Below are 26,371 nucleotides of genomic sequence, written 5' to 3'. Positions count from 1 at the left end.
CCAACTCTCTCTCTGTCTCTCAAAAATAAATCAACACTTAAAAATCATAATAAAGTGTACTCCCACCTTCCACACCCCAGTGAAATAACCCCAGCCTCTGTTCCTGGCCTCAACACTTGCAAGGTTCACATATGGCATCTGACCATGACCACCCACCTCCCGTGAAAGTATAGACAGGTAGAGTGTGCATTCTTTTGGGCTGCCATAACTAACGCTGAGCCAGTTAACTACTCCTTGCTGCTCTCTGGGCCTGAGCCCTTGCCTGCTTAGACCTGTCCTAGCTTCCAGACTCTTTCAGAAGCCCTTCCCCGTCACAACACATACATACATGGGCACGCTATAAAGAAAGTCAAGGTTAAATGATATTGCTAACCACAGGTGTTTAGAACAAGTGACGTGAACACTAGTTTGTTTTACCTTTATTCCTTTACTTATTCATCTTTTTTTAGGAGAACCCATCCCTAATTTGTAGATAAACCCGCAGTTACAAAAGATAGCTTCGACACCTCTCGCCACTTCTCATGGCAACTACTGCCCCCATGGAAACTATTGGGGAGGAGGGGGAGGGAAAAAACAAATACAGGTGCTCCCGGGAGCTATAGGTCAGGAGTGAAGGCAGGGGATCAACTGCGCAAAACAGCAATATTTTTTGGAGGAAAGATTCCCAAGCAGGACCACCACCCTGACCCAATATTTTCCTGCCCTAACAGGAAACCTTCCTTTTGATTTGCCCTGCCACCTCAGTGCAAATCAAAGATTAATTTGGGTTAACAAGCATCCTATTTTGACAATGGGAATGACTCTGGACTGGCTAAAACCTTACTAGCCATTGATACATTAGCATGACTGAGTTGAAAGCTTCCAACAATCCCTCTTGGGAGTTAGCTACACCGAATAAACAAGGGCTTGGGTTGAGGGAGTAGAAACTCAAGTAAATTTGGAAAAGGGAACGTCCGAGGGGCAGGGGAGGGGAAGTGCTTGCAGCCACATGAGAGTGTGCAGTAGGAAAGGAGGCACCAGGGGAACGCAGGGGGCAGGGAAGGAACGTGGACCTGATGACCAGCCATGGAGGGACAGCTAAGGAAAAGATGATGGTCCCCTCACTGTACGGACATTTCTGTGGCCATTTACAAAATGACCATTAAGCTCTATTGCAACAAGAGAAGTGCCCTTGATATTGTGTAGTGAAGAAAGCAAGAGGCATAAGAAAGAGATGTCAGAGTTTGACAAATATGAACTTCATCTAGTTCAATATTTTCAATATTGAAATAGTTCAAGAATAATAGTTCAAGAATATTTCAATATTCTTCTCCTCTTCCTTCTCATGGGCTGGAAGGGGACCTGACGGGGGACACTTTGGATTGTGGGGATGAAGCGAACACCCTGGGGTTGGAACAGCAAAAACTTAGAGCCTGGACCCTACTTTAAGGAGCCGAGCCTCAATACCAACTGAGACTTTAATAAAATAGAGAATTCAGTTTCTACCTGCATAGTTACAGCATAAGTTACTGTTATCTGGGTCCCATGCAATGTGCACCAACATGCAGCCACCCCTCCTTTTTCCTAACATATACTTCAGGCACTTCTGCCATTCAAACAGTTTCCCTTCTTGTTCTTTAGTGAAAGAAGCTGTTGCCCACTTCCTACCAATAATTAGTACCAAATAGAGACCATAGCTTATATGTAGGTCACTTTTTGTCAAACTCTAGGCTTGGGCAGCCATAATTCTTTCAAATGTTAAGAACTGAGAGGCCAGACCACAAAGAGTTATATAGATTTTTATTATTTTCCTATTAAAAATGTTTAATCTTGAAATTGGTTAATTTTAAAATAAAAACTAACCATATATTTGTTTTTATACATTATATACACTGGAGAAATAAATAGTACTCTAAGTGTTAAAAAAAAAAAAGCATCATTATATACAACTAAGGCTTCAAGCCAAATGTATAAATACAGGACCCACTGAGGATTTGATTCCCGAGGCTTCCATTCCTAAAAACAGAAGGCAGAAGTAATCAGGAGGCATGGCCAATAACAGAAGCTCCACTTTGGCTAGAAAGCATTCACAGAAGCAACAGAAGAAGCACACAATTTAAGAAAACACCTTGAACTAAGACTTGACTGGTTACGTCTTCAAAAGTTTGGCATTGAAAATTACACAACTTTGGCACAACACAGGTTAAAACAACATCTTTCGAAAAACCTAAGTACAAAGAAAAATCACTCTTCTCCCCAATTTGACATCACACCTCCTTCCAAATAAATCTCGTCCATAAAAAGCCCAACCTCTTATTCTCCTGGCTATATACTAATATAAGGGTTTATGGTTTAATGGATGCCTCCAAAAACCAGCTCCTTGTTTGTCACCTCTGAGGCATATCGGGGTGAAAAGGCTGTAGACATCTTGAGGAAGTCGCAGGAATGAACATACCACGGACTTTGCCTCCAGGAAATCTGGGTCCTCACCGGGCTCCACCACCGACCTGGGATATAAATCTAGGCATGTGGCTGAACCTCATTAAGCCTGCGTGTTGTAAAACAGACATTAGCTGCCTTGCGCTCCTCTTGTGAGTCTCCAGCGAAGTGATGCACATGCAAATCTTTTGAAAAGTATAAACCAGTTTCTCAGATATCGCATATATTCATTTATGTCAAGATCTACAATTGGAGGCTTTTCTAAGTTCAACACAGAGAAGGCACTGCTATTAGAGCAAGATATTCCACAGAGGAAAAGGCATTCCATTGAATCTTAGCGCCAGCTCTGTTTGACAGGTGCTGGTTTCTGTATGAACAGATACGTATAACAGATATATGATGCCTTCTACCTCCCCAAGCAGAAGAGATTTTGCTCTGAAGCAATCGCATTTGGAGATGGGCCACTGTTCCATCCCCAGCACGTGTGGCACTCTGCTCGTTTCCATGCAAGTGATCAAACATGTCGCTCTTACAGGGAGTGTGCACGTTAACTAACAAGAAATAGCTGAGACCACTTCAAGCCTCGGATCCCCGAGGCTTACACCCTGTAGCCCTCCCGGTGTCCATTGTGCCCTTCATCCCATGTATATTCCTGGATCATCTAAACTGGAAGGGAGACTAGAAATCCCAGCTCCGTTAGATTCCGAGTCTGGAAAGGTTTACTAATGCGTCTACTGCCTTGTGCTAATCAAGTTTAAGTGCTTAATAAACATCTGTCCAATCAAACAATAAGCGACTGGAAAACCAAGACACCCAATGATGTGTGCTTTAGAGAGTAAGCTGGGGAGCAGGACGGAATGCCTGCAATGTAATGATTATTGATCAATGCAGCCCACCGAACCCCAACAGTGAGGGCCTCGCCACCTCCCCACATCTATACTGCCCTCCCTCTGGGCAAATGAGATCATGGGTCTGCCCATCCTGACACGAGTCAGCTCCCAGTGGAAAGACCTCTCCCCGCCATTCAGATCAGGCAGCTGACAGTCCTCCATGCGCTTTCACAAGTGTCCCCTGTCAGGCGAAGCACAGGCTCATCCAGTCACCCAGAAACCAGTGCAGTGTGCGCAGGAGGCCCGGGCGTCCGACCCTTTGCACACAGGTCTGGAGTTAGAGCAATTCTAGAGCGGCAGGAACAGCAGGAACAGCAGCGTATGGTCCCCTCTGGCGAGAAGTCCCAACAGTCATAGGAGGTAAGGTCCTGGGCCCAGCAAACAGTCTCTTGCCAGTGCCTGAGGGTCAAGGCCAAGAGGGGTCCTTCCATCAGGTGGGTCCTCAGCAGTAACTTTCCTCCATGTGTCTGGAAGGCGGGTGTGAGTGGGCCTCGCTGGCCCCTCAGGAAAGCTCCACAGTTGGGCTGAAAGGAACCATGTAAGAGATATTTGGCACCTTCACCTGGCTTGCTCGGCAAACGTGCAGCCTGTACTGAGGGTGTGCCCTGTTTGCCACAAGTTCAAGCTTTCTTACACACCTATCACACACACACACACACACACACAAACACACACACAAATGCAGGGAAAACTATCCATGATCCTCTTTGCCTTGATCCAGAAATACGAGAGCAACTGTAGGGTGGCAGGAAGGGGGCAAGACAGAATCCAGAGATCTTGATTCTAGTCTCAGCTACATGAACATGCAATTGAACCTCTTGGAACCTCAGTCTCTTTATCGGTGAATAGGTGAACCGTATCCACATCAGGTGAGAGGAGACCAAAGGCATAACCTATGCCTAGGGATTGTCACAACTTCCTAGTGTCGATGCATGACTCAGGCTTCTATCGCATTATGTTCTTTTGAGGGTAATGACCGGCTTTCTCAATGAGGTGGGACGAGGTACTAACATTACATAAGTATCAACATAACATCCTCAGCTGTTACAAAGTTCCCGAGCGGAAAAGAAGAAGAAAATGTTTTATCATAAGATATGTTATCATAACAATAATGATAAGAACAGTGATCCTTCCTGGGTGTGTACCGTCTACACAGCTATTCTGAGGATCAATGAAATTGATGCACGGGGGAGCACTTTGGAAAGGTAATAATCTGAATACGAACGTAAAGAACTAAAGTTATTATTATAGCAGAATATCCTATGAGCCTGCACTAGGCTGAGCCATTCGATGGGCAGTTTTCAGAATCCTGCACGTCCTGTGATCACCAAGCTTGTGATCAGGCTGGTGATCCTGAACAGGACACAGAGCAGCCAGGATGAAGCCTGGTCCCCAGGGTTGGCAGAGGGCTCATCACACGGGCCCCCCGAATGGGTGCAGCTGCTTGATAATTGATACCCAGATCAAAATGAGGTGATTTATCTGAGTAAGTGAACCCTCCATGCTCAAGAAAGAGTACAGACGGGGCACCTGGGTGGCTCAGTCAGTTGAGCTTCCGACTTCAGCTCAGGTCACGATTTCACATCCTGAATGTTCGAGCCCCATGTCAGTCTCTGTGCTGACAGCTCAGAGCCTGGAACCTGCTTTGGATTCTGGGTCTCCCTCCCTCTCTCTCTCTCTGATCCTTCCCCCCCACTCATGCTCTGTCTCTCTCTCAAAAATAAACATGAAAAAAAACTTTTAATTAAAAAAAAAAGAAAGAGTACGGGCTTTAAAATAAACCAACATCAAATCTTCACTCTACCATTGCCTGCTGGGGGAGCTGGAAAGAGTGACCTAACTTCCCTGAGCCTCAGGGTCCACAACAGTACACAGGGTTAACAGCACCAATGTCATGGGGCTGGTGATACAAGTAAATGAGCTAACATAGAAAAGGCACTAAACACAGGTGGGCACATGTCGTGTGCTCGGTGTATGGAGGCTGCATTATTATACAGCATCTCAGTTGGGGCAAGTGGTGGAAGCCATCGAGGGGCCCTTCTCCGTCCTCCAGAAGCAGGTGTTTAGGCTCAGAGACTCTGTGATGAATTTCCCTTTTGGATGCACCTGCCGCCTCACACCATGAGATCTGCCTTCCTCAAATCTGAAATAATGGGACTCCGGCATGGGGTCATGGGACACAGAATCAAGACGTGCCTTTTGTCTGGTTCAGTGTCATACACATGAGCACTCCTGCTTCTCCAAAAGGGGGAGAGCTGATCACTATCCCTGACACTCACCCAGGCTCCAGAAAACCTAAAAATGGGGATTATACCATGCTCTTCCCCTTTCCCTCCCACCTGAGTCCCCACTCCAAACTGGCACCCAGAAGGAAGCTAGGAGCCCTGGAATCTTCCTGTGTAGCCCCTGTCACTATGGAGAAGTTCAACCTAAGATGGCCTGACTCCAGCAGGACCATGGTCTGTGAACATCTTGAAGGGGAGTTGGACCAAGGGGCAAAGGGACACAAATGCCCTCCGACATCCTGCATATTCCATGGATTGGTCTATCTCTTCCCAACAGGTCAGCTTCACGAAAGAGGAGATCTGTATCTGGTCTGTTCACTGCTACATCCCAAGCGCCCAGACCCATATCCAGCACATGCTAGGTGACCTAACAGGTACCGCATGACCCTATGAGAAAGTCCCTGGTTACCTGGTTTCATTTTTCATCCTCCAGCCATCCCGACACTTGTGAAACCAGAGCTCTTGGCCGGGGGATATGCTGGTGTGGTCGAGGTCTTCCACACAAAAGGTCAACCTAGGAGGAAGAAGAAACCACTAATGTAGCCAAAACTCAAGTGGGGGAGGCACATTGCCGTGCCTTAGCCAGACGGTGCTTTCTGGATCCAAAGTGGACCAAGTGAGGAGAAAAGGGCTTTCATCATGCCACACCTTGACTCAGAATCTTCAGAACCCCTCATTGCTGCTGCCATGTCCCACTCTGACATCTCCCGTGGTTTGGTTCATGCAGCCCTTTGATCACACCTTCCACCTGTCTGTCCATCCAAAAGGCTGCCTGCCTTTCAAGGCATAGCCTCTCTGAAGTCTCCCTGACTGCCCAAGCCCTTGACCTTAATAGAAAAGCATATTGTTTTATCGGTGTTGCCTTTGCTGTTGTCATTCCTATGCACGGCATGGAATTAATAATAAATGTGTCATCTTATTTTACGCATCATACACTGCCTCGAATTGTTCGTGGATTCCCGTATCTATGGTGGACCACGGTCTCCTCAAATGGAGGAATTCAATGTACCTCCAGTGGGGTGCTCATGAGCACCCATCAACAAGCATAACTGGATGCAGCTGTGAGTCAGAAAATGCTCAACCAAGGTCGCAGAAAAAAATCACTAGTCTAATAACCATTTCAACTCTAACGTACAGCCAAACCACGTGGGTTACTGCAGCCTCTGTGGTGTGGCGTTCGTATGACCCCACGACTGACCGATGTACAGGATACCTGATCCTGATGCCGATGGGAAGGACGAACGCCACCTGCAGAACAGGTTTAAGAACCTTTACCAGAGGGGTGCCTGGGTGGCTCAGTTAAGTGTCCGGCTCTTGGTTTTGGCTCAGGTCATGATCTCACGGTTCATGAGTTCAAGCCCCGCCTCAGGCTCTGTGCTGATGGTGCAGAGACTGCTTGGGATTGTCCCTCCCCCTCTCTGCTCCTTCCCTGCCTGTGCTGGCGCTCTCTCTCTCTCTCTCTCTCTGTCTCCTCCCTCTCTCTCTCTCAAAATAAATAAATAGACATTTAAAAACAAAAGAACCTTTACCAGAAAGCCCAAATGGCCCATAAACATATAAAGAGGTGAGCCATCTCATCTCAATCAAGAAATTAAAACACGTTAAAGCAACAGTAAGGGACCAGTTCACACCCAACAGAATGGCAAGAGTGTCCCCTCCAGTGTAGGTGAGGAGGAAAGGAAAAGGGGGCTCTTACTTTTAGATTGTATTGGTCTAAACACTTTGGACAGAGATTCCATAATATCTAATCAAGTTGGAGAATACATCTACTGTAACCCAGGGACAGGGGTAGGGTGCAAAGAGGCCTCAGCTCTCCCCAGTTCACAGACTTCTAGACCAGAATCACTCAGACAAGGGACCCCCGCCTCTCTCCCCCTAAGGCCACACTATGCCGCAGACGATGGATGGAAACAGGACACATGAAGAACCGTGATGGGGAAAATACCAGATGAGGTACAAGGAGGGTGGTGCCTGCCTCCTATCATCCCCAGGCTGGCGGTGACCTCCTAGCGGTCTGCAGAAAGATATGGCTGAGGAAACCCTCCTCTTTTGACAAAGGTCCCACGGGCTTCCTTGGCTTCTGCTTAGAAGTTTGCTCAGAGAGTCAAGGCGCCATTTTAGGGGATGATACATAAAGGTCTAGAGTTTTCACTCTAAGCCTGAGGTTAAAACTCGTTGGGGAACTGCCCGCTGGCAGGGCATAGAGCATTCTCTGTGACTTGACGTCAGGGCCCCACCCCATACCCTTGACTCAGAGCCTTGGAAGGAAGGATATAATGCTCAAAGGGTCTGGGGAAATCAGGGCCTCTTGCAGACCTCAGCCGTGGGGGCTCCGTAGGCCTGACACTCTGGTATGCTCGGCACAGGGGCAAGCGAAGGCTTTGGTTGTGTGGACCCCACAGCAAACAGGTCATCAGGGCAGTGCTCGTAGGGAGCCCCGTCCAGGAGAAGCCCCCCGTCCTCCAAGCCAAGACAAGGTGCGGCAAAAGAAAGGTCGCGAAGCCCTTACCTCCGCTGGGTCTCCCCAGACTTGACCCGGATGCGCCTGATGTTCAGCTGCCGCTCAGAGCTGCGGGGCTGGGACAGGTAGCTGCGAAGCTCCTTCCACAGGTTGTACCAGGACTGAGCTGCCCCCTCCCAGGTGAGTTTGATCTTCAAGAGGTCTCCAAGGTCCTCCTCGGTGTAGACCAGGAAGGTGTTGGTGGCATTCAGCCCGATCTGCTCCACTCTACAAGGGGAGATAGAAGCAGGTCTCACCGCCTGGCCACCTGGAAAACTGCCCCACCGTGTGGGGTGACGCGGGTGGCAGCACCTGCCACATGGTGACTGCAGAGAAATGAGCCCACAGATGCTCGCCTCCCTCTGAACTCCCAGCCCCTTCCTGCCTGTCCCCATCATGTGACCCTTGGGGGGACCTGTCCCATCCCATTTATGGAGGTGAGTGTGTGCATACATACCTGGTCCCCCAGCTAGACCCTGAGCCCTGGGAAATGAGTACTTTGAGGACATTACTTTGCAGTCCCAACATGACTTGGCATGGCGCCTTGTACCTCGCGTGCGCTTAACAAACATACCGGTCGCCATGTGCCCCTCCCACAGATCATTAGAAACGGTGCAGGGATAACATTTATGTTCCAAATTTCCCAGAGCCCCAGGTGTCAGGCGTTGCCTGAAACAAAGCAACAGTTTCTGTCCAGCTGACCCAGCAGTTTCTCATGCTGCTGATTCATCCTGGAGCATCCTTCCCAGAAAGGGTCTGAGTCAAGGGCTTGGTGGAGAGTGTGGACCACAGAGCCACCCAGCCCCTCCCGCAGGCACTCAGGCTGCACTCCCCTGCACTGGTTCGCACGCTCCCACGCTCGCTCATTCTTAGCCGGACTCGTTCGCGGTCCTGAACTCATTAAAGGGAGCCCGGGACTCACATTTCCAAAGGCAGGATCTGGGAGTCTGCGTTGGTGCCATAAAGGGTGACGTAAAAGTTGGGTTCGATGTCTCCCATATTCTTGTAGCTGAAGATGTGGATTTTCATCTGATAATGGTAAACTGCACAGACAGTGGGACAAAGGCATTTGTGAACTTTGCCGGTCATCTCAGGACACGCTGACCCAAACTGAGTCACTCACGACACTGAGTTTTTAGGGGCTAATGTCCCTTTGGTCCAGCCCAGCCTCCCTCTTGTCATCTTCAGTCCAATGGCATAAGGGATCACCTCAATATAGGAGGAGCCCCAAACTTGGAGTCCAGTGACTCTTTCGGGGATTCCAACCTAGCAACTTTCTAGCTGTGTGACCTTGAATTAAGGACCAAGGTATTAACCGCTTTGGGCCCCAGCCTCCTCACATGTAAAATACCATCGGCAAAACGCTATGGTTTTCTCACATGTTGTAAAAATGCAAGACCTCATTTTGATGCCCTATCGGTCCTCCCTCAGATTTGCTGTGACGATCATGAGAAAAATATGAAATAGCTTTGCAAAAGTTAATTGCAAAGAAATGACAATTTTCCGTCTCAACACAAATTTAAGATACTGATGTTGCGACCATGGAGCGATGGTTTTCATCACAAAAGGAGTCCTCACCATTTATTTTTAAAGATTGACTTTCCTAGGGCACACACAACATCGTTGATTTGCAATGATTTGGTTTAATTGTGCCCTGCCACATCTCCTGGGCTGGGACGTGCCCTGCTCCACAACATGGTATTAGACAAAGGGAAAGGACGAAGGTCCCTCCTCAGGACACTGTGGGGACAGAGGGTTACCTCTGAAGGGCATGCCTGCCCGGGTTTTGAGGTACATTTTGCTGTTCCTCTTACTCCTGGTTTTCTTGGCATTGTAGCCAATGCTGTTACAACGGTTCTTGCGGCAGCTGAGACAGATCCCCTTTTTGAAGCGATTTGAGTCCGTGCACTGGAACGCAAAACTCGGCTTGTCCTGATTCACCAGGGAGTCAACAAAGAGGTGTACGGCCCGCTCGTGCTCACATTTCACCACTTCCGTGATTGCTGGGGGAGGGGGGGGACGGGCAGGATGAGCCTCTCATCAAATATACATTGTGCCCTCAAAGCCCACAGAGATGAAGCCATTTGCTCAGAGTCACATGATCGGTTGATTAGGAAGTTAGGAGCGTAACTGGGATTTCCATGCCCACGGTACGTCCTATCTCTTGTAACCGGAAGCTACAGCCAACAGTCTGGTAAATCCCAGGACCTTAGGAAAAATTTGACAAAGCCACCCCCACCCCCTCCTCAGTAACACTACTAGTCTTAAGGAATGCCAGCATCTGAGAGAGGTCCTTGCTGGACCTCCAAGCTTTGCAGGGGCTACTTGAATATTATCACATTGGGAGAGGGCTACAGTCTTAAGACTGAATGACAGGGCGGGACATCCAAAGGGCGGAGCATCAGAGTAGAGGGAGCCAATAGGGGCCAAGACTTAGCAATACAGCCGAGACCAGAGGGAGTGAGAAAATGGGAAATCCAGAAAGGGGTTGGTCACTCCAGCCACACATGGGTTTCGGCAGCAGATTCAGTTCAATCCAAGTCTGCTGGGAACAGGCTCAGGCATCCAGAAGGTAAATCGTAAGTGAATGGAGACCTCATCTTGGTTTTAATTCTTTAAAATGTCACAAAAAATTAAATTATAGAGCATCCATGCTGTAGAATATTGTACAGCCTTTAAAAAGAATAAGGGCGGGGGTGGGCGGGGCGGATGGCACCTGGGTGGCTCAGTTAAGCATCCGACTCTCGATTTCAGCTCGGGTCATGATCTCGTGGGTTCGTGGGTTTGAGCCCCGAACTGGGCTCTGCATAGACAGTGTGGGGCCTGGTTGGGATTCTCTCTCTCCCTTTCTCTGCCCCTCCCCTGCTCACTTGCCTCCCCCCTCTCAAAATAAATAAATAAATGTAAAAATACCTTTCTTTTAAAATGAATAAGATAAGTAAATCTATGTGTTCTGATGTTTAAGAATATTCACTATATATATTATATATATACTATATATATAATATATCTATATATTATATATAGTCACTATATATAGTGACTATATATAATATATAGATATTTTATATATAGTCACTATATATATATATATATATTATATATATAGTCACTATATATATATTATATATATAGTCACTATATATAGTGACTATATATATAATATATATAGTGACCGAAAAAGGAAAATTACAGGACAATGTGATTTTAAAAAATATAATCTTACACACACACACATACACACACACACAAATGAATTTGCAAAGAAAAAAGACCAGGAGGATACACACAAAATTGTTCATACTGCCTACCTTTAAAGAGTAAAAGAGGCAGCTGGAGGAAGAGGCTTACTGTTTGCTCTAGGCGATTCTACAGTGCTTTTCCCAGCAGATATATATTCCTTTTCTTATAAAAAGAAATTAGCCAATAACAACTGGGTCCTCAGTGCATGAGAGGGCAAAGCAGAAACCAACAGATGGCTGTTAGTAGACTTGCAGGAAGATAAACTGCACACGGGATCGGCCGCCCCCGTGGGGGGAGTGGGCATCGCGAAATGAACATTGTTGGGAGTACTACGTGCTCTGGCTGACTTAGGAGGAGATGCGATAACCGAGTCAAACCACTGTATGAAGCAGAAAGTAAGGAACTCACTTCCATACGCAATTGACCCCAAGACATCATTGAGTCCACAGCCCGGCTGGAAGTCACCCCCGTTGGGGTAGATGTCGATGTGGCCCACGGGCATCTGAATTCCGATGCTCAAGCCGAAGGAACGTGTGTAGGTGTGGAGGACATCCACAAAGTCCGCGTCGTCAGGGGACAGCCTCCTGTGGATGTCCACCCCTTCAAACAGCGGCCCGGCAGGATCCAAACCTACAGCAGCAGAGCAAGCCAAGAGCAGCTGCATCACGTGTGCAAAGTCCTGGAGTCTTGATTGAAAAGTAAATCTAAGCGTGCACAGAGAAGCCATCCTCAGAGCCAAGCCCCGTAAATCTGGAACCGTGGGATGCCTGCGGTTGGAGGAACTTTTGCTTTCTTCTGAAGCCCTCACCTATCCTGACAACTCAACTGAGTCACAATGACATACGGCTCCAAGGAACCACAGACTGTCAGAATGGAACACTCCTAGAAAGAACTCGGGCTGGCTGTGGCTGAACTAAGCCAGCCGTCCCATCTATTCTGCCACTGGGAGCCTTCTGCAGCCTTAATGTAGCAGCCCCTTTACAGAATAACTAAGCTACCTGCAACTTCTGGAGGGAGGACTCAGTTTCCCCAAACCGAGCTATTTGCATTTGGACTTCCTTTTCCCCTTCCTTTAGTTATGAATCAGGCCCAAAGGTGGATCGATGAGATTGAGGCAACGTGTGGGTGGGGGGGGGGGGGGGGGGGGAGAGCAGACACGAGATGCACTGAGGATCCATATCCCAGGCCTCCAAATTCCTCTGTTTTGCAGCAAGAAGGAGAAATCTTTTTGCCTGCACACTTTCTGCATTAGACAGGCAAGCGGCAACGTAGAGAGAATCGGTTCTCACATTTGAAACAGCACAAATATCTCTGGGAGCTTGTTGAAAATTCAAATTCTACCATGTAGCTACAGAAAACTCTGGAAGGACACACAAGCCCCTGGCTAGCTGTGTGTATGTGTGTTGGGCGAGACGGCAGGGAAGGGAACCGAGCAGATGGTAACAACAATAAAAGACTTTCACCATCTTTTAATTTTGGAACCGCATGAATGTAAAACCATTAAAAAAAAAAAAAAAAAAGAATTTGCAAAGCATGAAATGCAGATTCCCCAGCCCCGCAGAGATCCTGACTGGCAAGCACCCCCAGGTGATGCTCAAAGGAGGTGAACTAGAGTGGAAAAAACTTCTCCCACCTTCAGCATCGTCAGTAAAATTAAACCTGAGCGTTGTAATCCATACAGCGCATGTGAGATATACCAGCTGCTGTTGCCAAGCTCGAGTAATTATGGGAGCCGAGTTCATGCCCGCATAGAAGGCTTTCCGCCCTATGGACACAGAAAGAGGATCTGGAAAAAACTGAGAATACAGTGCACTATACGCGGTGTGGGGGGGGGGGGGGTCTGTTGAGCCTGGAACAGGGGTGCCCAGCTAGGTGTGATTTTGCTCCTAAGGGGACACTTGACAATGTCTGGAGACACTTTTGGTTGTCGCAGTTGCGGGGGGGGGGGGGGGGGGGGAGAAGGACGAGGACGAGAAGCCGCTAGCGTCTAGTGGGCAGAGGCCAGGGTGGCTGATAAACATCCAGCAATGCTCAGGTCAGCTCCCACAACAAAGCATTAACAGTGCTGAGGTCGAGGCACCCTGATCTAGAAACACCACGTGGGAGAGGAGTTTAGACGGAGAACAGAGTCGTTAAAGGAGGAGATGGGTAAAAGAACCCACCAGATCCCAGCGCAATAGAACCAGGGAGCACCCTGTGAGGCCTGACGGGGGTGATTTTAAGCCAAGCAATAGGCCAAGCTATTGGCTGGAGTGGACGGTAAGCTTATGAAATCCGTCACTCACGAGAGCTGCGGCGGCTGGTGGAAGCAAGCGGGCTCCAGAAGAAGTTGAGATAAATGCATATGCATGGCCAAGGCAGAAAAGAAGCCCGAGCTGCCTGGCGGTTCATCCCCAGCCCAGGGCCCACAAGAAGGATGGTACAAAAGCAGTGACCCCCCGGCACAGCCCACGATGACTCATTTCAGAGGCTGCCAAGGGCTACAGGACTGACACAGGCAGCCTCCCCCTGCCTCTTGCTATGTTTTCTGGAAGGAAAAAAAGAGGGAGGGAGAGAGAGAGAGAGAGAGAGAGAGGGGAACATTCTGCTTTGCAACCAATACAAGAGAGGGGCTCTTTGCCTGATGTGAACAAAAGTCTCCACCAGACGGTCAATGCCATGGAAACCAAGCTGTGCTGTAGGAATGCAGGCAGCTGACAGGGCTTCTCGAAAGGACGGCTGGGGGGGCAGGCTGAGCCTTCACCCACCCAGACTGACCCAGCCTGACACAGAGCCAGGGCTCACAGACTCTGGGGAAAAGTGGTACGATTTACTTTTTTTCAACTAGGGATGGGAGGGAGAGCTTGTCCCCTCCAAAAAAAGAAAAGGTGGAGAGCCAGCCCTTCTTCCATTCGGTCAGACACCTTCCAAGATGTTCCGTCCAGCAAATGGAAACCACACACAGGTGCACACGCGCACACGCCCGGGAAAGCCTCTGCACTCTGGTCCGGCAGGGCAGGTCCCGCTCGGTTCCCACTGCTGGTTTATCTTCACCAACCAAGAAGAGGCAGTGTGGCACAGTGGCCAGGGCAGGCTCTGCAACCCGACAGCCTGGGTCTGTATCCTGGCTCTGCTACTACGGGTGTAAAATGTTGCACTTGTCATTTAAGCACTGGTTCCTACTACCCCATCCGCAAAATGAAGCCAAAAGGCCCCCTTTGCCCCACCGCAGCGTGTCTTGGAGAAATAAATAAACATTAAAAAATTTAAGAAAAAGAGAGAGAAGTATAGGACCTCTTTCCTAGTGAGGCACAGAATTCTCTCAAAAGCCTAAGAAGGTAAAACTCTGGCAAACCCCCATCCACAGCCCTAACCCAAGCAAGACTAGGGTTCAGGTGTCTCCCTGCTGGCCTTTGCATAGCAGCATCATGGGCCTTAGGACCCCACTCGAGCTACAGTCTGGTCCTTCTACCAGTTGGGACCACGTGGTTCCCAGACCCAGGGGAAGTCTGCGGACTGAGCGAGAACATCCATGCCCCTCCCCTACACCGGACATGCACAACAGCACCCGTCAGGTGAGCCACATGCCCTCTGAGGTGCTGCTGGGCAACTGGACAGAGGGTACTTCTTCCCGCCGGGCTCACTCAGGCCCCTGCCCGCAGAGAAGGGCTGGAGGAGAGGACCATGCTTGGGACACGCAGGCCCCATGCTGCGTGCAGACAGCACGGAGCACTGATTAGCATTCGGTCAGCAAAGCCCCCATCTCAGCAGCTGCCACCCAAAGAGGCAGGGGGAAAGAACTGGAAAACTCTACCCCAGCTCATTGCAGCTTTAGAAAGAGAATAAGGAAAGATCTGCAACCTGTCCTTGCTGCCCATGGCCCTGGGCTGGCGGGAGGGGGAGGGGTGGCTGGGGATTTGAATGAGCTGCAGTCTGAACACGGCTGGCCTGGTTCTGCAGCATCAGGCCTCTCACTGGGGGCCAGGAGGAGTCGCTCGGACCGTGGAACCCAGAGCGGCTCACAGCCCAACAGGGCTGTGCCAGCAACGGGTTAACGAGCAGTCGTGTGCGGCCACGCGATCACTGTCCACCGGGATGATTGGGCCCCACAGTCTTGATAAACAAAAATGAGGCTCTCAAGCTGTGCTAAATCAAGGAATTGGATCTAAAGGAGAGTGTGTGTATACGTGTGTGTGTATGTGTGTGTGTGTACCTTAGACTGAAGCCCCGGGATGATTTGAGGTGAGCCAATAAAATTTTACAAATATCCATATATATTTAAATCTACCCCACTTGCTTGCTGCTAAAACCTGAAATTCTCCCTTTACTAAATTATTTCTTAGCTAAGGACTCCCTTCTTCCCAAGTCCTGTTTTAAAATAAAAACACTGCCAGGAAAGAAATTGATCAAATCTCTCCTTCGAGGTGAGCAGCTGGGCCTTGGTACCTCGGAGGTGAGAGGGAAGCTGGGAGTGAAGACAAATAAAAGAATTCTGGAAGGAAGATAAAGGTTTAGGACAACAAATCTGCCATTAACTTCAGCCTAGAGGTAGCTCTGTTTACAGATTTGAGGAAGCATAAAAATGGGAAAGAAAATCTTTCACACTTTTTAAATCATTAAATGATTTAATCCAAACACATCAAAAGCTCAGCAAGAAGGGAAACCCAATTTTTTGTTGACAACCTGGGTGCCAATATCAGAAAGCCCTCTTTTTTTTTTTTTTTAATTTTTTTAACGTTTATTTATTTTTGAAAGAGAGAGACAGAAAACGAGCAGGGGAGGGGCAGAGAGAGAGGGAGACACAGAATCCAAAAGCAGGCTCCAGGCTCTGAGCTGTCGGCACAGAGCCCATCGTGGGGCTTGAAACCACAAACCATGAAATCGCGACCTGAGCCGAAGTCAAATGCTTCACCGACTGAGCCACCTAGGCACCCCAAGCCCTCTTTTTTTTTTTTTATGTTTATTTATTTATTTTGAGAGAGAGAGAGAGAGACCGTGAGTGGGAGAGGGACAGAGAGGAAGAGAGAGAATCTCAAGCGGCACATTCCAAACAGATAATTATCACTAATAAATGTGCCAGCTAAACATTGGAAAGAGGCTCTTGGTGGATGAAACAGAAATAAGGCAGAATTCAAACTCGACTCCACCACCCGTTCATTTCCCTTGAGGTCCTAAGCATCACTGGTGGAGAAAAGAGTGAGCCTCAAAGGCTGATAGGTCAGGACCCACTGCGGTTCTGTACTTTTCAGTTATTAGCTGTTTGCCTCTCGGTGTTTCCTTGCCTGTCAGACCAGGCCAGCGGTTTTCAAAGTGGGTTCCCTGGCGCTCTGGGATCCTGAGATTTCTCTGGGGATGGGGAAGGCCCAAGAGCAAAGCTAACACTACCCACCATATATCCAGCTTCGACCAGAACATCCCTTCTGTCTGTTTCATTTATCAGGGTCCCACACAAGCTCAACTTGAAAGAGGGATTCTGCGACTGAAAAGAACTTTTGAAAGCTCTGGATTCCATATCCCCAGGGTCCCTTCCAAAGCTAACCCTGTATGGCTCCCTCATGCTGCCTCTTTGGGAACACTCCAGTTCAGAAAAGCCAGCTTGGCCAAGGAGCCGGGGGAGCTCGGGGGTCAGCCGTCAGCGCAGGAAGCAGACCCTACCTGTGATTCTGCCCACCGTGCCTTTCACGAAGTTGCCAGCATACCCTGCCACGTGGGCTCCGAGGCTGTAGCCGATCAAGTGAACATTCCCAAGAGAAAAATCATCCTTCTCCTGCAGAAAACCACAAAAGTGTGTGAGCGCAGCCAGTGGTCCCAAGCCCAATGGGTCACCAACCATTCAATGGCGATGAGGAAGAGCCACGGGAACCAGGGACAGAGACTTCCCAGGGCATGGCCCTCATTGCCGGCAATGAGACAAGGAAGGGACGTAGCCAGGTGAGGGGAAGGCAAAAGGACTTTGTGCCACTTTAAATGCCAAGCGCTGGGGGCAGGGTGGAGGTTATGACTAGAAACCACATACCTGGCCCTTTGGCTACGTTCCCATTCTCTCTGGCACTGCAGGAGGTGGGGGTGGCCATGTGGAAATCAAAGCCACCAGACTCACTGGAGACTAAGTGCCAGCCACAGCCTGCAGCAGCCTACTCTTTCCTCGCTTCTTAGGCCCCAGGAGCTGCTGATCTGCTCACCACAAGCCCACCCAGGACCCCAGAGCTGAAGCACCATACCCTGAGAGGGCACTTCCTGGCAGGGGTGCCGAGGTGGGACTTTGGTCCCACAGCTCAGACACCAAGCTCTACAAAACGACCTAGGCAGAAAAATGAGGTAATGCTAGAGTACCCCTGACCAGATGCTGCCAGAATTCATCAGATTCCAGGGGCAAAAGGAAAGTCAGGCTGGAATTGCCCAGATAATGGGGTCACTTTGCCAGCGCACCCTTGCCCCCAGGAAAGTCTGTGATCTCAGGCAAATCATTAACCTATAGAGAGTAAATCTAAGACCTCAAGACATATTTTCCACACTTAATATTTTAAGTGTGGCATTAGGCTGCATTTGTGGGAACCAACCCTCTCCTCATCCCTGAGGACAGCCACCCTTCAGAGGCAAGAACAGACTCCAGGAAGTTTTTCATTCCCAACCTGAGGGCATCAGCAAGTAACAACCCATAAGGCAGATATTCTTCCGGCGAATAAAAGAACAGAAAAGAATCCAGAGGTATATCAATAACTAAAAAGCTTTCCCAAAGCGCCAGCCTTCAAGTATTTCAAGCAATACTTAATTCAGTAAAAATTTGCATCCCAGAGATATTCTCAGACGCCTGAAGTTCACTGGAACACAGTCTGAACTGTGTTTTCTCAAGAAGGTTCAGGTTCAAGATCCTGCTCTTAAAAGCCCTTACCTGCAGCCAATCGAGCATCCTTGCAACACTGTGTCCCACCACCCTCGTGTTATTGACCGCGTCTGTGTAGAGCTGATGGGCCAGGGGAAGCCAGTCAACCACCACAACATTGGCTTCTTTCTCTCTCATCTGCAGGGCGGACACAAGCTTGTATAGCCAATTTTCAAACATGCCACTCATCTGCAAAGAAAAAAGGACATTTTTAAAAATTCTTCTTGTCGGTTTCAGGAATCCTGATGAATATGGAATTCAGTTCCATGACCCTCTCCCCAGCCAATTCCAGAACGTTCGCAATGGCTGCTCAGGCACCAGACATTTGTACCTGAGCAGGGCCCGCCACAGACAGGACTGCTGCATGAGTGTTTGTCTTCCATTGCTCTTTATATATATATATATATATATTTTTTTTTTTTTTTTCCCATCAGAATTTTCATAGCTGGTGTCTTAGGCTGCTACCCACTGTCCAACAGGACCATTACGAGATAAACATTGGTGGCGATACTGGCCTGAGGTTAACCTGAGTCCCTGTCACAGGCAAGCAAGAGGCCTCAAAGGCAGGTAGAAAGGGTAACCCTGGAGAATTAGCTTTTCTCTTGGAGACGCAAGGAGACGCGGTCTCCTAGGCAGATGCACAGTTAACAAATGACCCCTTCCTACAACCGATCTCTGCCATCCCTCTTGACCCCAGAGTAGGGAAGATCTGTCCCTGGAATCCCAAATTAGAACTCAGAACACATTTTCCCACAGAAACAAAGTTATAAATAGTGACTAGGTCCAGTTGTAAACCTATCCACATGTACATTATTAGATAAATAGGTTTTCTGTGCATGGCCTGGGAACCCAAACGCCATTTACAATCCTGCTTCTATGGGAAAAAGCTCTTCCAAGTTCCAGATTACAAAAGAACTTTCTGGAATGCAACCCATTTGGAAGTTGCAGGCAGTTTGTATTTGCATTTTGACAGGGGGGCTTAAAAAGGTTCAATTGCATGATTCTAATTGTAGGCTGTGGGATCAGGATGGATAGACAAGCCCCTGACCACCTCTTCAGTCACATTAGGTAGACAGGCGCCCCCACCCACAAGGCCTGACCCCAGCAGTTGGTGATAGACCTAAAGACCCAGAAAGCATGTAACGGATATGAATTTCTCATCATTAAAAGAAGGAATGTCCCCCCCTCAATTAGCCCAGGCAGAAACCTGCTCACTTAATAGTGTCATTTTCCTACAGACCATCATTATAGGAATGAATAAACCCCTCGCTGGTCAAAAGCTTCTAAAGCTGAGCGTTAAAGCCCTTTTTTGTTGAAGTTTGTCATGGGCCTTTCAATGTGAATTGCTCAGCTAGGGCGCATAAAGAGCCCCAGTGCCTTTAAACGGAGCCATCTCTATGCAAACAGGAGGGCACCATGCCAACGGTGGCCAGCGATCTGGGCCAGCTGGCTCTTCATAGACTCTCGGAGCCAGTCAAGTTGCTGCAGTTCAGCTCAGCTCTTAGGGAGGGAAGGCCCCCGCGAGGCAGTGGTTGACCAACGTAATTAAGTGTAATTAGAGGGCCCCTTAAGAGCCAGTGGAACTGGGCCGCTGCCTTCAGGAGAGCCACTTTCTGAAAGCCCGCTGCGTGCCAGCATTAAATACCACCCTGCTGGCGTCCATATAGCCCCCTCAGCGAAGTGCCCATTACATTCTTCACAGCTGTCTGAAACACAAGCAGCCCACAAGAAAAGAGAGAGAGCGAGAGACAGTAGAATCTGGAAGCACCAGCCTTCTTTTTAATTGACCAAAACAAAGGCAACCAAATCTGTGTCAAGCTGCCGAGCTCCCTCCACTGGGCTCACCGTCCATCCGTGAATGATGAAAAAGGTTTTGGCTGTCATGTTGAAGCCACAGTCTTCCAAGGGCTGGTTGTGGCCGAGGGAGAGGTAGCATCCTTCGTGTTCTGAGTCCCCAGAGGTGCGGAGGTTAAATCTCACAAGAGGTTTGGCAACAATCTGTACATTCCTGGGCGTACGGAGCTCATCTGGGGGAAAGAAACAGAGCGTGGGTGCATCTAGTAGGCTCGGGTAGTTAGAGATCTGGAGTCTAGTTCTAGTTCAATCTTGAGCACATTACCTAATCCTCTGGGTTTCAGCTTTTATACCTGCTGAATGTTTTCTCCTCATTTCCCGGAAGAGTTGCAAAGATATTATAAAGGGACATCTCAGAATTTAAGAATATTAGCCATCGGTACTAATTACTGTGACTCTGAAATAAATAGGTTCTCTTACCTTTCTTTCCTCTTCCCTACCAAAACGAGTTCTCCTTCCTATGCTCAAGTGGCTACTTTTAGAGAGTATGCATCCTCGATTCTTTTGCTGAAATGCTGGGGACCAGCCAAGTTTCAAAATTCAGCACTTTTCAGATTTTAGAAAGGCATCATGGCACATAAGCCACACAGTACATGACACCCCCAGTAGGGTCTGGGGGCATTCCCCAGTAATCAAACACACTAAAATTTCTGCAGGGAGATACGAAACTACTCACGCTCAAGGGCAGAAATCAAGTCTATCGATAGCCTCGTGTCAGTTCTGATCAGTTTTTGCTGCCACATGAGTTCAGGGCCGGTGAGGCCAAGTCTCGCTGCCAAACAAATTACCAAACAAATTTTCCAATTTTGAGAGATTCTGGATTTTGGAATTAGAGGTAAGAAGCCATCCGCTATCATACAATGGGCTTCCTCTAGCGTTGCCAGCTAGATTCCAGCACTTACTTCAAACACCTCCTGCATCAGGGCTCTTGCAGTGCTAAACATGGGCCAGACGTTCTTTTAGTTTGTTAAGTAAGTGACTGAGCCATGAGGAAATTCATAAAAGCAGCAAAATCGTAACTTTCAGTGCATACAGAGCCCTTATGCCCTTTTAACACGAAGCACTGTCATCACCACATTATTATGGACAGTCATAAAGGAACCCATCCAGCATTCTTTCAGCCATCCAGGAAACTACCTTTTGATAACAGGCTGGGAAATTAGAAAAATCAAACTCTCCTGTCACCCAGAAATCAAGGGAAAAAATACCAAATGACCAAACCAGGAGCTTCATTTATCCCAGAGTGGGTGGGCAAATGGCATCATGGAAAGAGACAGCAAAACAGTAGAGAAGGTGGTGGTGAAGAGGGCAGTGGGGAGGAAAAGAATACACCAGATGTACGAAGGGTAAGGTTCCAGAAAATGCAACTAAATATACATGAGCAGACATCGGGTTAACTGCCATTAAAGTAATGAACAAAAGCCCCAACCAGCAGAAATTTGAACCATGGACAAAAATAGTCTCCCTCCCCAGTTATCACCCAGATAGCTACTCACAGAGACCAGATGGGGAATTCTAGGAGAAAAGGAGAGAAGTCTGCTGGCTTCCTGGGACAGATTTGTGGATAAACCCACATACTGACATAAAACTTCCACCTTAGCATCCGGCCTTTTCTGACCCCAGAGTTCTCTGGCTTCATTCTTACCACTTCCAGCCTGGGGCACTTCAACCTCTGGGACTTTGTGATTATTCTTACCCATGTGCTCTCATGGCTCATTCTCTCACCTCCTTCGGTTCCTTGCTCCGTGGTCAACTTCTCAGTGAGGGAAACCAGACCACAGATTAAAACTGTGCCACCTTCTCCCCCAGCACCCTGTTCCTTCCTCCTCTGCTTCACTTTTCTCCCACCGAGTATCATTACATATCTTAATTAGTTCTGCCGTCTGTCTTCCCACCACTGAAATGCAAGCTCCGTGAGGCAGGGGTCTTCATCTGTCTTGTTCCACATCACATCCCCTGATCCTAGAACAGTGCCTGGCACTGAGCAGGCATACTTTCTCGATGGAGAGAATGGCCCACAAATATTCGGAATCACAGAACACGTGACACGGAAGGAGTGTTACCGATTTACAGGACAGGAGCTAGAGACCTGACCTACCCCAGGTCTCAGTTCCAGTTAGCATTGGAACATGTTAAGTAAAGCAAGGCTTTCCCGTTCATTCAAATTACCCCTCCCACAAGTACATAAACTGACATGGACCAGCATCGTTGGCCCAACCTCAGCAGACTAGAAGAAGGTGAAATAATGGGGTGGAGTTTGGGAGATCTCCCTTCTCCACTGCTTAGCTAATAGATTTGGCACCCAGATGGGTGATCCTACCCTCACTCCACCAGGGCAAGGCTTCCTCTGATGAAAGGAATTTGGAAGAAAAGCTAGCAGCTACAAGGAGGAAGGTGAAAAGAGGTAGGAAGAGGAAGAGCGGGGATGGGAAAGGGTGTTGGGGAGGAGGAGGCTGGCAACCTGGGGGAATCGGCCCAGCAGCTTCTGGGCACAAGTTACTCACCGAACGCTCTCCGCAAGCGCTAATCACACCAGAGCCAGCTACTACCCCTGCCGCCCAACTTTGCCAACACCTACACCCAGACTAGAAGGAAGGGCACCAAGCCACTTAGCTCTAACAACCTTCTCGCCTCGCAAAGGACACGGTTAAAGAGCAGCCGGCAGCCGACTCGGCTGGCTGGACAGCACCGATCCAGGGAATCTTATCAAGGAAGGGGGTGGGGCGAGAGGGTGAGCGCGGGCCAGCGCACACACTCGCCTGCGGCTTCTCGGATGCTTTGCTGGGGATGTGCACGCCCGGAGCGCCAAGAAACAAGTGAACTGCAAGGCTGATTGAGGAAGAGCGAATGGGCAGTGGGAAAGGAAAGCGGATTTCGCAGGCACCGGGAGGGGCTGGAAAAGCGTCGGCGAGACAGAGAGGGGGCATGGCCCGGAGAAGCTGGGGTGGGGGGCGGGTAATAAGGGTAAGTGCACGTTACCTTGCAGCCGTCCCTCCGGACCGGGGGGTGTGGGGCTTCCCGCCGCAAAGCAACAATGGACGCTCCAGAGGCAGAGCAGAGGAACGGAGTTTCGCATCCTTCCCCGCCACACCCCCTCTCCCGAAACAGGACTGAAAAGAAGAAGAAGAGGAAGAAGACCTCTCGGGGTTTCCAGCAGTCCGCGCTGGTAAGACCCGAAGTGGGCAGCCCTCTCTCGCCCAGGGAGAGAGTGGTGGCCTTAGCCAGCTGAAGGTGAAGGTGGAGGGGAAAACTTGGCTAAAGTGAGCCGTGAGGAGGGGACGGGGAGTATGAAGGGGCTTGAACTAGAGGTGCCTTCACCCGGGCCGCCCGCCCGCCGGGGAAGCCAGGACTCGCCGCTGTCACTCCTGGAGCTCCCGGCGAGGTAGTTTTTAAAGTATGGGAGTCATCTGACCCATCGCCAGATGGTGATTTGCATAATTTATTCCCGTCCCCGGACTCTGATTGGTTACACCTTCGCTGACGCCGGAACCTAGGCTCCCCAAAGTTTGAATGAAAGCGCCGCACACACCCACCGCGTGGACGCGCGCCTCGCGCCCAGCCCCGCCCGCTCTGCTGGCAGCCGAGCCCCCACCACCCCACTTCCTGCTAGTGTCCACTCTCAGACCCCAGATTCTCCTCGCCCCTGCCGCCCCAGGGGGGACATTGCCCCGAAAAGCCGCGCCCGCTGGGGACGCGATCGCCGGAGAAGGAGGGTTACCCTCTCCAAAGTGCGCCCTAAGTGAGCTTTCCGCGCCGCGAGCCAAGGGTCAGGATGGAGGAGAGTCATCTGGGCACCCTTTTGGTCCTTCTCCTCTCGAGCCCCCACCCCCACCCCCAGCGAGGCCCGCGACAGGTGCATACCGAGTGACTTGACAAGAACGCGGCAGAGCTGAGGGGCTGTGGGCTGTGGCCTGGGCTTTTCAGGATCGCACAGTCCCTTCTGGAGTCTTTGCTCCGCCACTAGCAGTAAAACTCTAGCAAAGCCCCCCCCGCCCCCCCAGCTTCTCTAAGGTTGTTCCGTCATCCGCAATACTCGGGTGTTAACAGTGCCCCAAGCTTATGGCACTCGGGGAAATAAAAAGAGATAATGGGGTACAGCGCTCAGCGCGGGGCCTGCCAAGTGACGGGGTAGGCTCTCTCTTACCTTGGGAATGCAGCGCTAGAGGGATACCAGGCGACACTCTCCAAAGGGAACAGTGAGTCAAACTTGGGGTTCTCAGACACGTGGCCATTGCCAAGTCTCGGCCGACGCACGCAACCACCTGTTGAGTGGAATTAAGCAACTTGTTCCTTCGTCATTTTTTCCCTCCAGTCCTTCCCTTTATTGATTCCGGGTCCCTGTTCCTCCCTCCTGCGCTGGCTCCGGCTCCCTGCCCGAAGCGACCTCGGGACTACGAGCGGAGAGCGCCCGAGACCTTGGCCGTGAGTCTGCGTCTGGCGCGCGCTGGGGCACCCGCGGCACCAACCTCCCCTGGGGACGCAGAGCTGCGAGAGGAGGTGGCAAGAGGGGCCGCGGGGCGGGGCTGCGCTCCGCGGTCCCAGCGGGTCCAGCCAGCCAAAGCTGGTTCGGCAAGACTGCACCTTTGACCTCTAGTAACCCCACCATCGCAGGGAACCGGTCCCACCCCCGCCTGGGGAGGAAAAGCGCCCGGGCAGCTTCGCGCCCCTTTCTCCCTGGTGTTGGGGCCCCAGCCGAGGAGATCAGAGTGGGGAAACCAGTCCCGAGGAGCAGGTATTGTTCCGGCCTATCGTTGTTACTTTTGTTACTCCAGCCGCCAACGGAGCAAGCTTTGTCCTTCCCGTGTGCCGCGATTCATTAACAAGAAGTCGACTGGCTTTATTTTTCAGTAAAAACCCCGTGCACTTTATGGGATGGTAAATGGTACCCTTAGATATGTTGCTTCCGTTCCCCTCCAGCTCTCCTCCGTTGGTGAACAATGCAGACATAAGTCAGGTATTACTTACACATGAGGGCAGGCCCCCAGTAAGTCATGGGGGCAGGCTGCAGATTTGAAGGACATTTGACAACTAGGTCTCTCTCTCTCCTCTGCTCTCTGTTTCTTTTGGGCGGTTGACCTCTAACATATGAGCTCTTGGGAACCCTGTCTCCATCTGTCATGCCTCAGGGATGAGGCAATGGGTAACCTGTGAGCCAAAAATCCCCTTCTCTGTTCTGGGTTGCTCAAAGCCATAGTCCCTAGGACTTTAACCGGACAGTGTGGAGGATGTGTCTTGGGAATCTTTGCTACATGTAGATCCCCTAGGGGAATTAGGTATTCCTGCAAAGTTGGTTATCCTACCTGGAAAGGGGGAGAAAGAAAGAAAGAAAGAAAGAAAGAAAGAAAGAAAGAAAGAAAGAAAGAAAAAGAAAAAGGGAGGGAAGGGAAGGGAAGGAAGAAAAAACAGATTCAACAAAGCCCATATCCATTTTTTTAAACTGCCAAGGCTATTAAACCACTTAAGTTTTATTGCTGGTTGGTTAGAGTGCCCTCCTGTGTCTCTATAATAAAATCTAATGTGATAACTGTCAAAAGACATAACGAAATTACAATCACAGCATCAGAGTAATGTGTAACATCAACTGTTTGTTATGCTTCATACTTTCCAGAAGAACCACGAGATCTGGGGAGCCTCCTGTGTGGAGGAAGTCTGTCTGAGGAGTTTCAACGGAAAATTCTGGGTGTGTATTGCAGTCAAAATTTCAAGGTTTCAAGCTATGCTAGTGAAGGATTCTGGTCACTCTTTTTGGCTACCAACATGTGAAGGCCCCTTTCCGTGTTAGAGGAATGAATTCCCCTCTTAGGAGACCTCTCCTGCTTCCCTTGTTGTTAGAGTTCTCACTTTAAATTCCGTCAGTCGAACTCTGCACTGGGAGCCAGTGAGGCTAGAAGCATGTAGCCCCTCTCAGTGGGGCAGCAGCTCTGGCAGGCAGCTCTGTTTCTCTGGCACGGCAGTGGGAAGTGGGATTTAGGCACTGCCTGTGCAACAGAGGAGATGGCTTAATCACCACATGTAAATTGAGCAGCTATTACAGGTAAAGCACTGAGCAGAGCACCCCCAAGGAACGTTCACGAGGCCATCCTGGCTCTCACGAACACAAGGCAGAAAGTTAGAAGTGGCAACAGCTTGCTGCGGAGGGGTTACCAGACATCCAGTGCTGTCCGACAGACATATAACACAAGCCACGTGTCTTAATCACCTCAGGTTACGGTAGCAAAATACCGTAGACTGGATGGCTCGCACAACAGAAATTTATTTTCTCACTTCTGGAAGCTAGAAGTCTGAGATCAGGATGCCAGCATGGCTAGGTTCTGATGAA

At 49.5% G+C, this 26,371-nt stretch overlaps 1 protein-coding gene across 5 annotated transcripts; it reads right to left on the bottom strand.

The window, feature by feature from the left end:
* Nucleotides 1-1,762: 1,762 nt before the first annotated feature.
* Nucleotides 1,763-24,417, bottom strand: LIPG (lipase G, endothelial type). Of its 5 annotated transcripts, none has more exons than XM_019464083.2 (10): nucleotides 24,197-24,417; nucleotides 20,044-20,225; nucleotides 18,208-18,387; nucleotides 16,971-17,082; nucleotides 11,745-11,966; nucleotides 9,854-10,096; nucleotides 9,016-9,136; nucleotides 8,103-8,321; nucleotides 6,003-6,107; nucleotides 1,763-3,832 (listed from the first exon to the last, which is right to left on the bottom strand). In XM_019464083.2, the coding sequence occupies exons 1-10, from the start codon at nucleotides 24,282-24,284 to the stop codon at nucleotides 3,811-3,813; spliced, it is 1,494 nt and encodes a 497-aa protein (XP_019319628.1). In that variant the 5' UTR covers nucleotides 24,285-24,417; the 3' UTR covers nucleotides 1,763-3,810. The 5 variants fall into 5 exon arrangements, with proteins under 5 accessions (XP_019319628.1, XP_019319627.1, XP_019319629.1 ...); XM_019464082.2 differs by lacking the exon at nucleotides 24,197-24,417 and adding an exon at nucleotides 23,032-23,501; XM_019464084.2 differs by lacking the exon at nucleotides 24,197-24,417 and adding an exon at nucleotides 22,557-22,999.
* Nucleotides 24,418-26,371: the final 1,954 nt, after the last annotated feature.

The sequence above is a fragment of the Panthera pardus genome, unplaced genomic scaffold (assembly GCF_024362965.1).
Source record: "Panthera pardus isolate Hobbes unplaced genomic scaffold, ASM2436296v1 HiC_scaffold_15, whole genome shotgun sequence".
Classification (NCBI taxonomy): Eukaryota; Metazoa; Chordata; class Mammalia; order Carnivora; family Felidae; genus Panthera; species Panthera pardus.
Note: the sequence above shows the minus strand (reverse complement) of the source record. Positions and strands in the feature narration are given on the sequence as shown.

Coding starts and splice junctions, on each gene's coding strand:
- LIPG (XM_019464080.2), bottom strand. CDS start 20,909: ATGATAGCGGATGGCTTCTTACCTCTAATTCCAAAATCCAGAATCTCT. Junction 20,226..20,728: donor CTTGATTTCTGCCCTTGAGC/GTGAGTAGTTTC, acceptor TCTTTCCCCCAG/ATGAGCTCCGTACGCCCAGG. Junction 3,833..6,002: donor AGGATGAAAAATGAAACCAG/GTAACCAGGGAC, acceptor GGTTCCTTTCAG/CCCAACTGTGGAGCTTTCCT.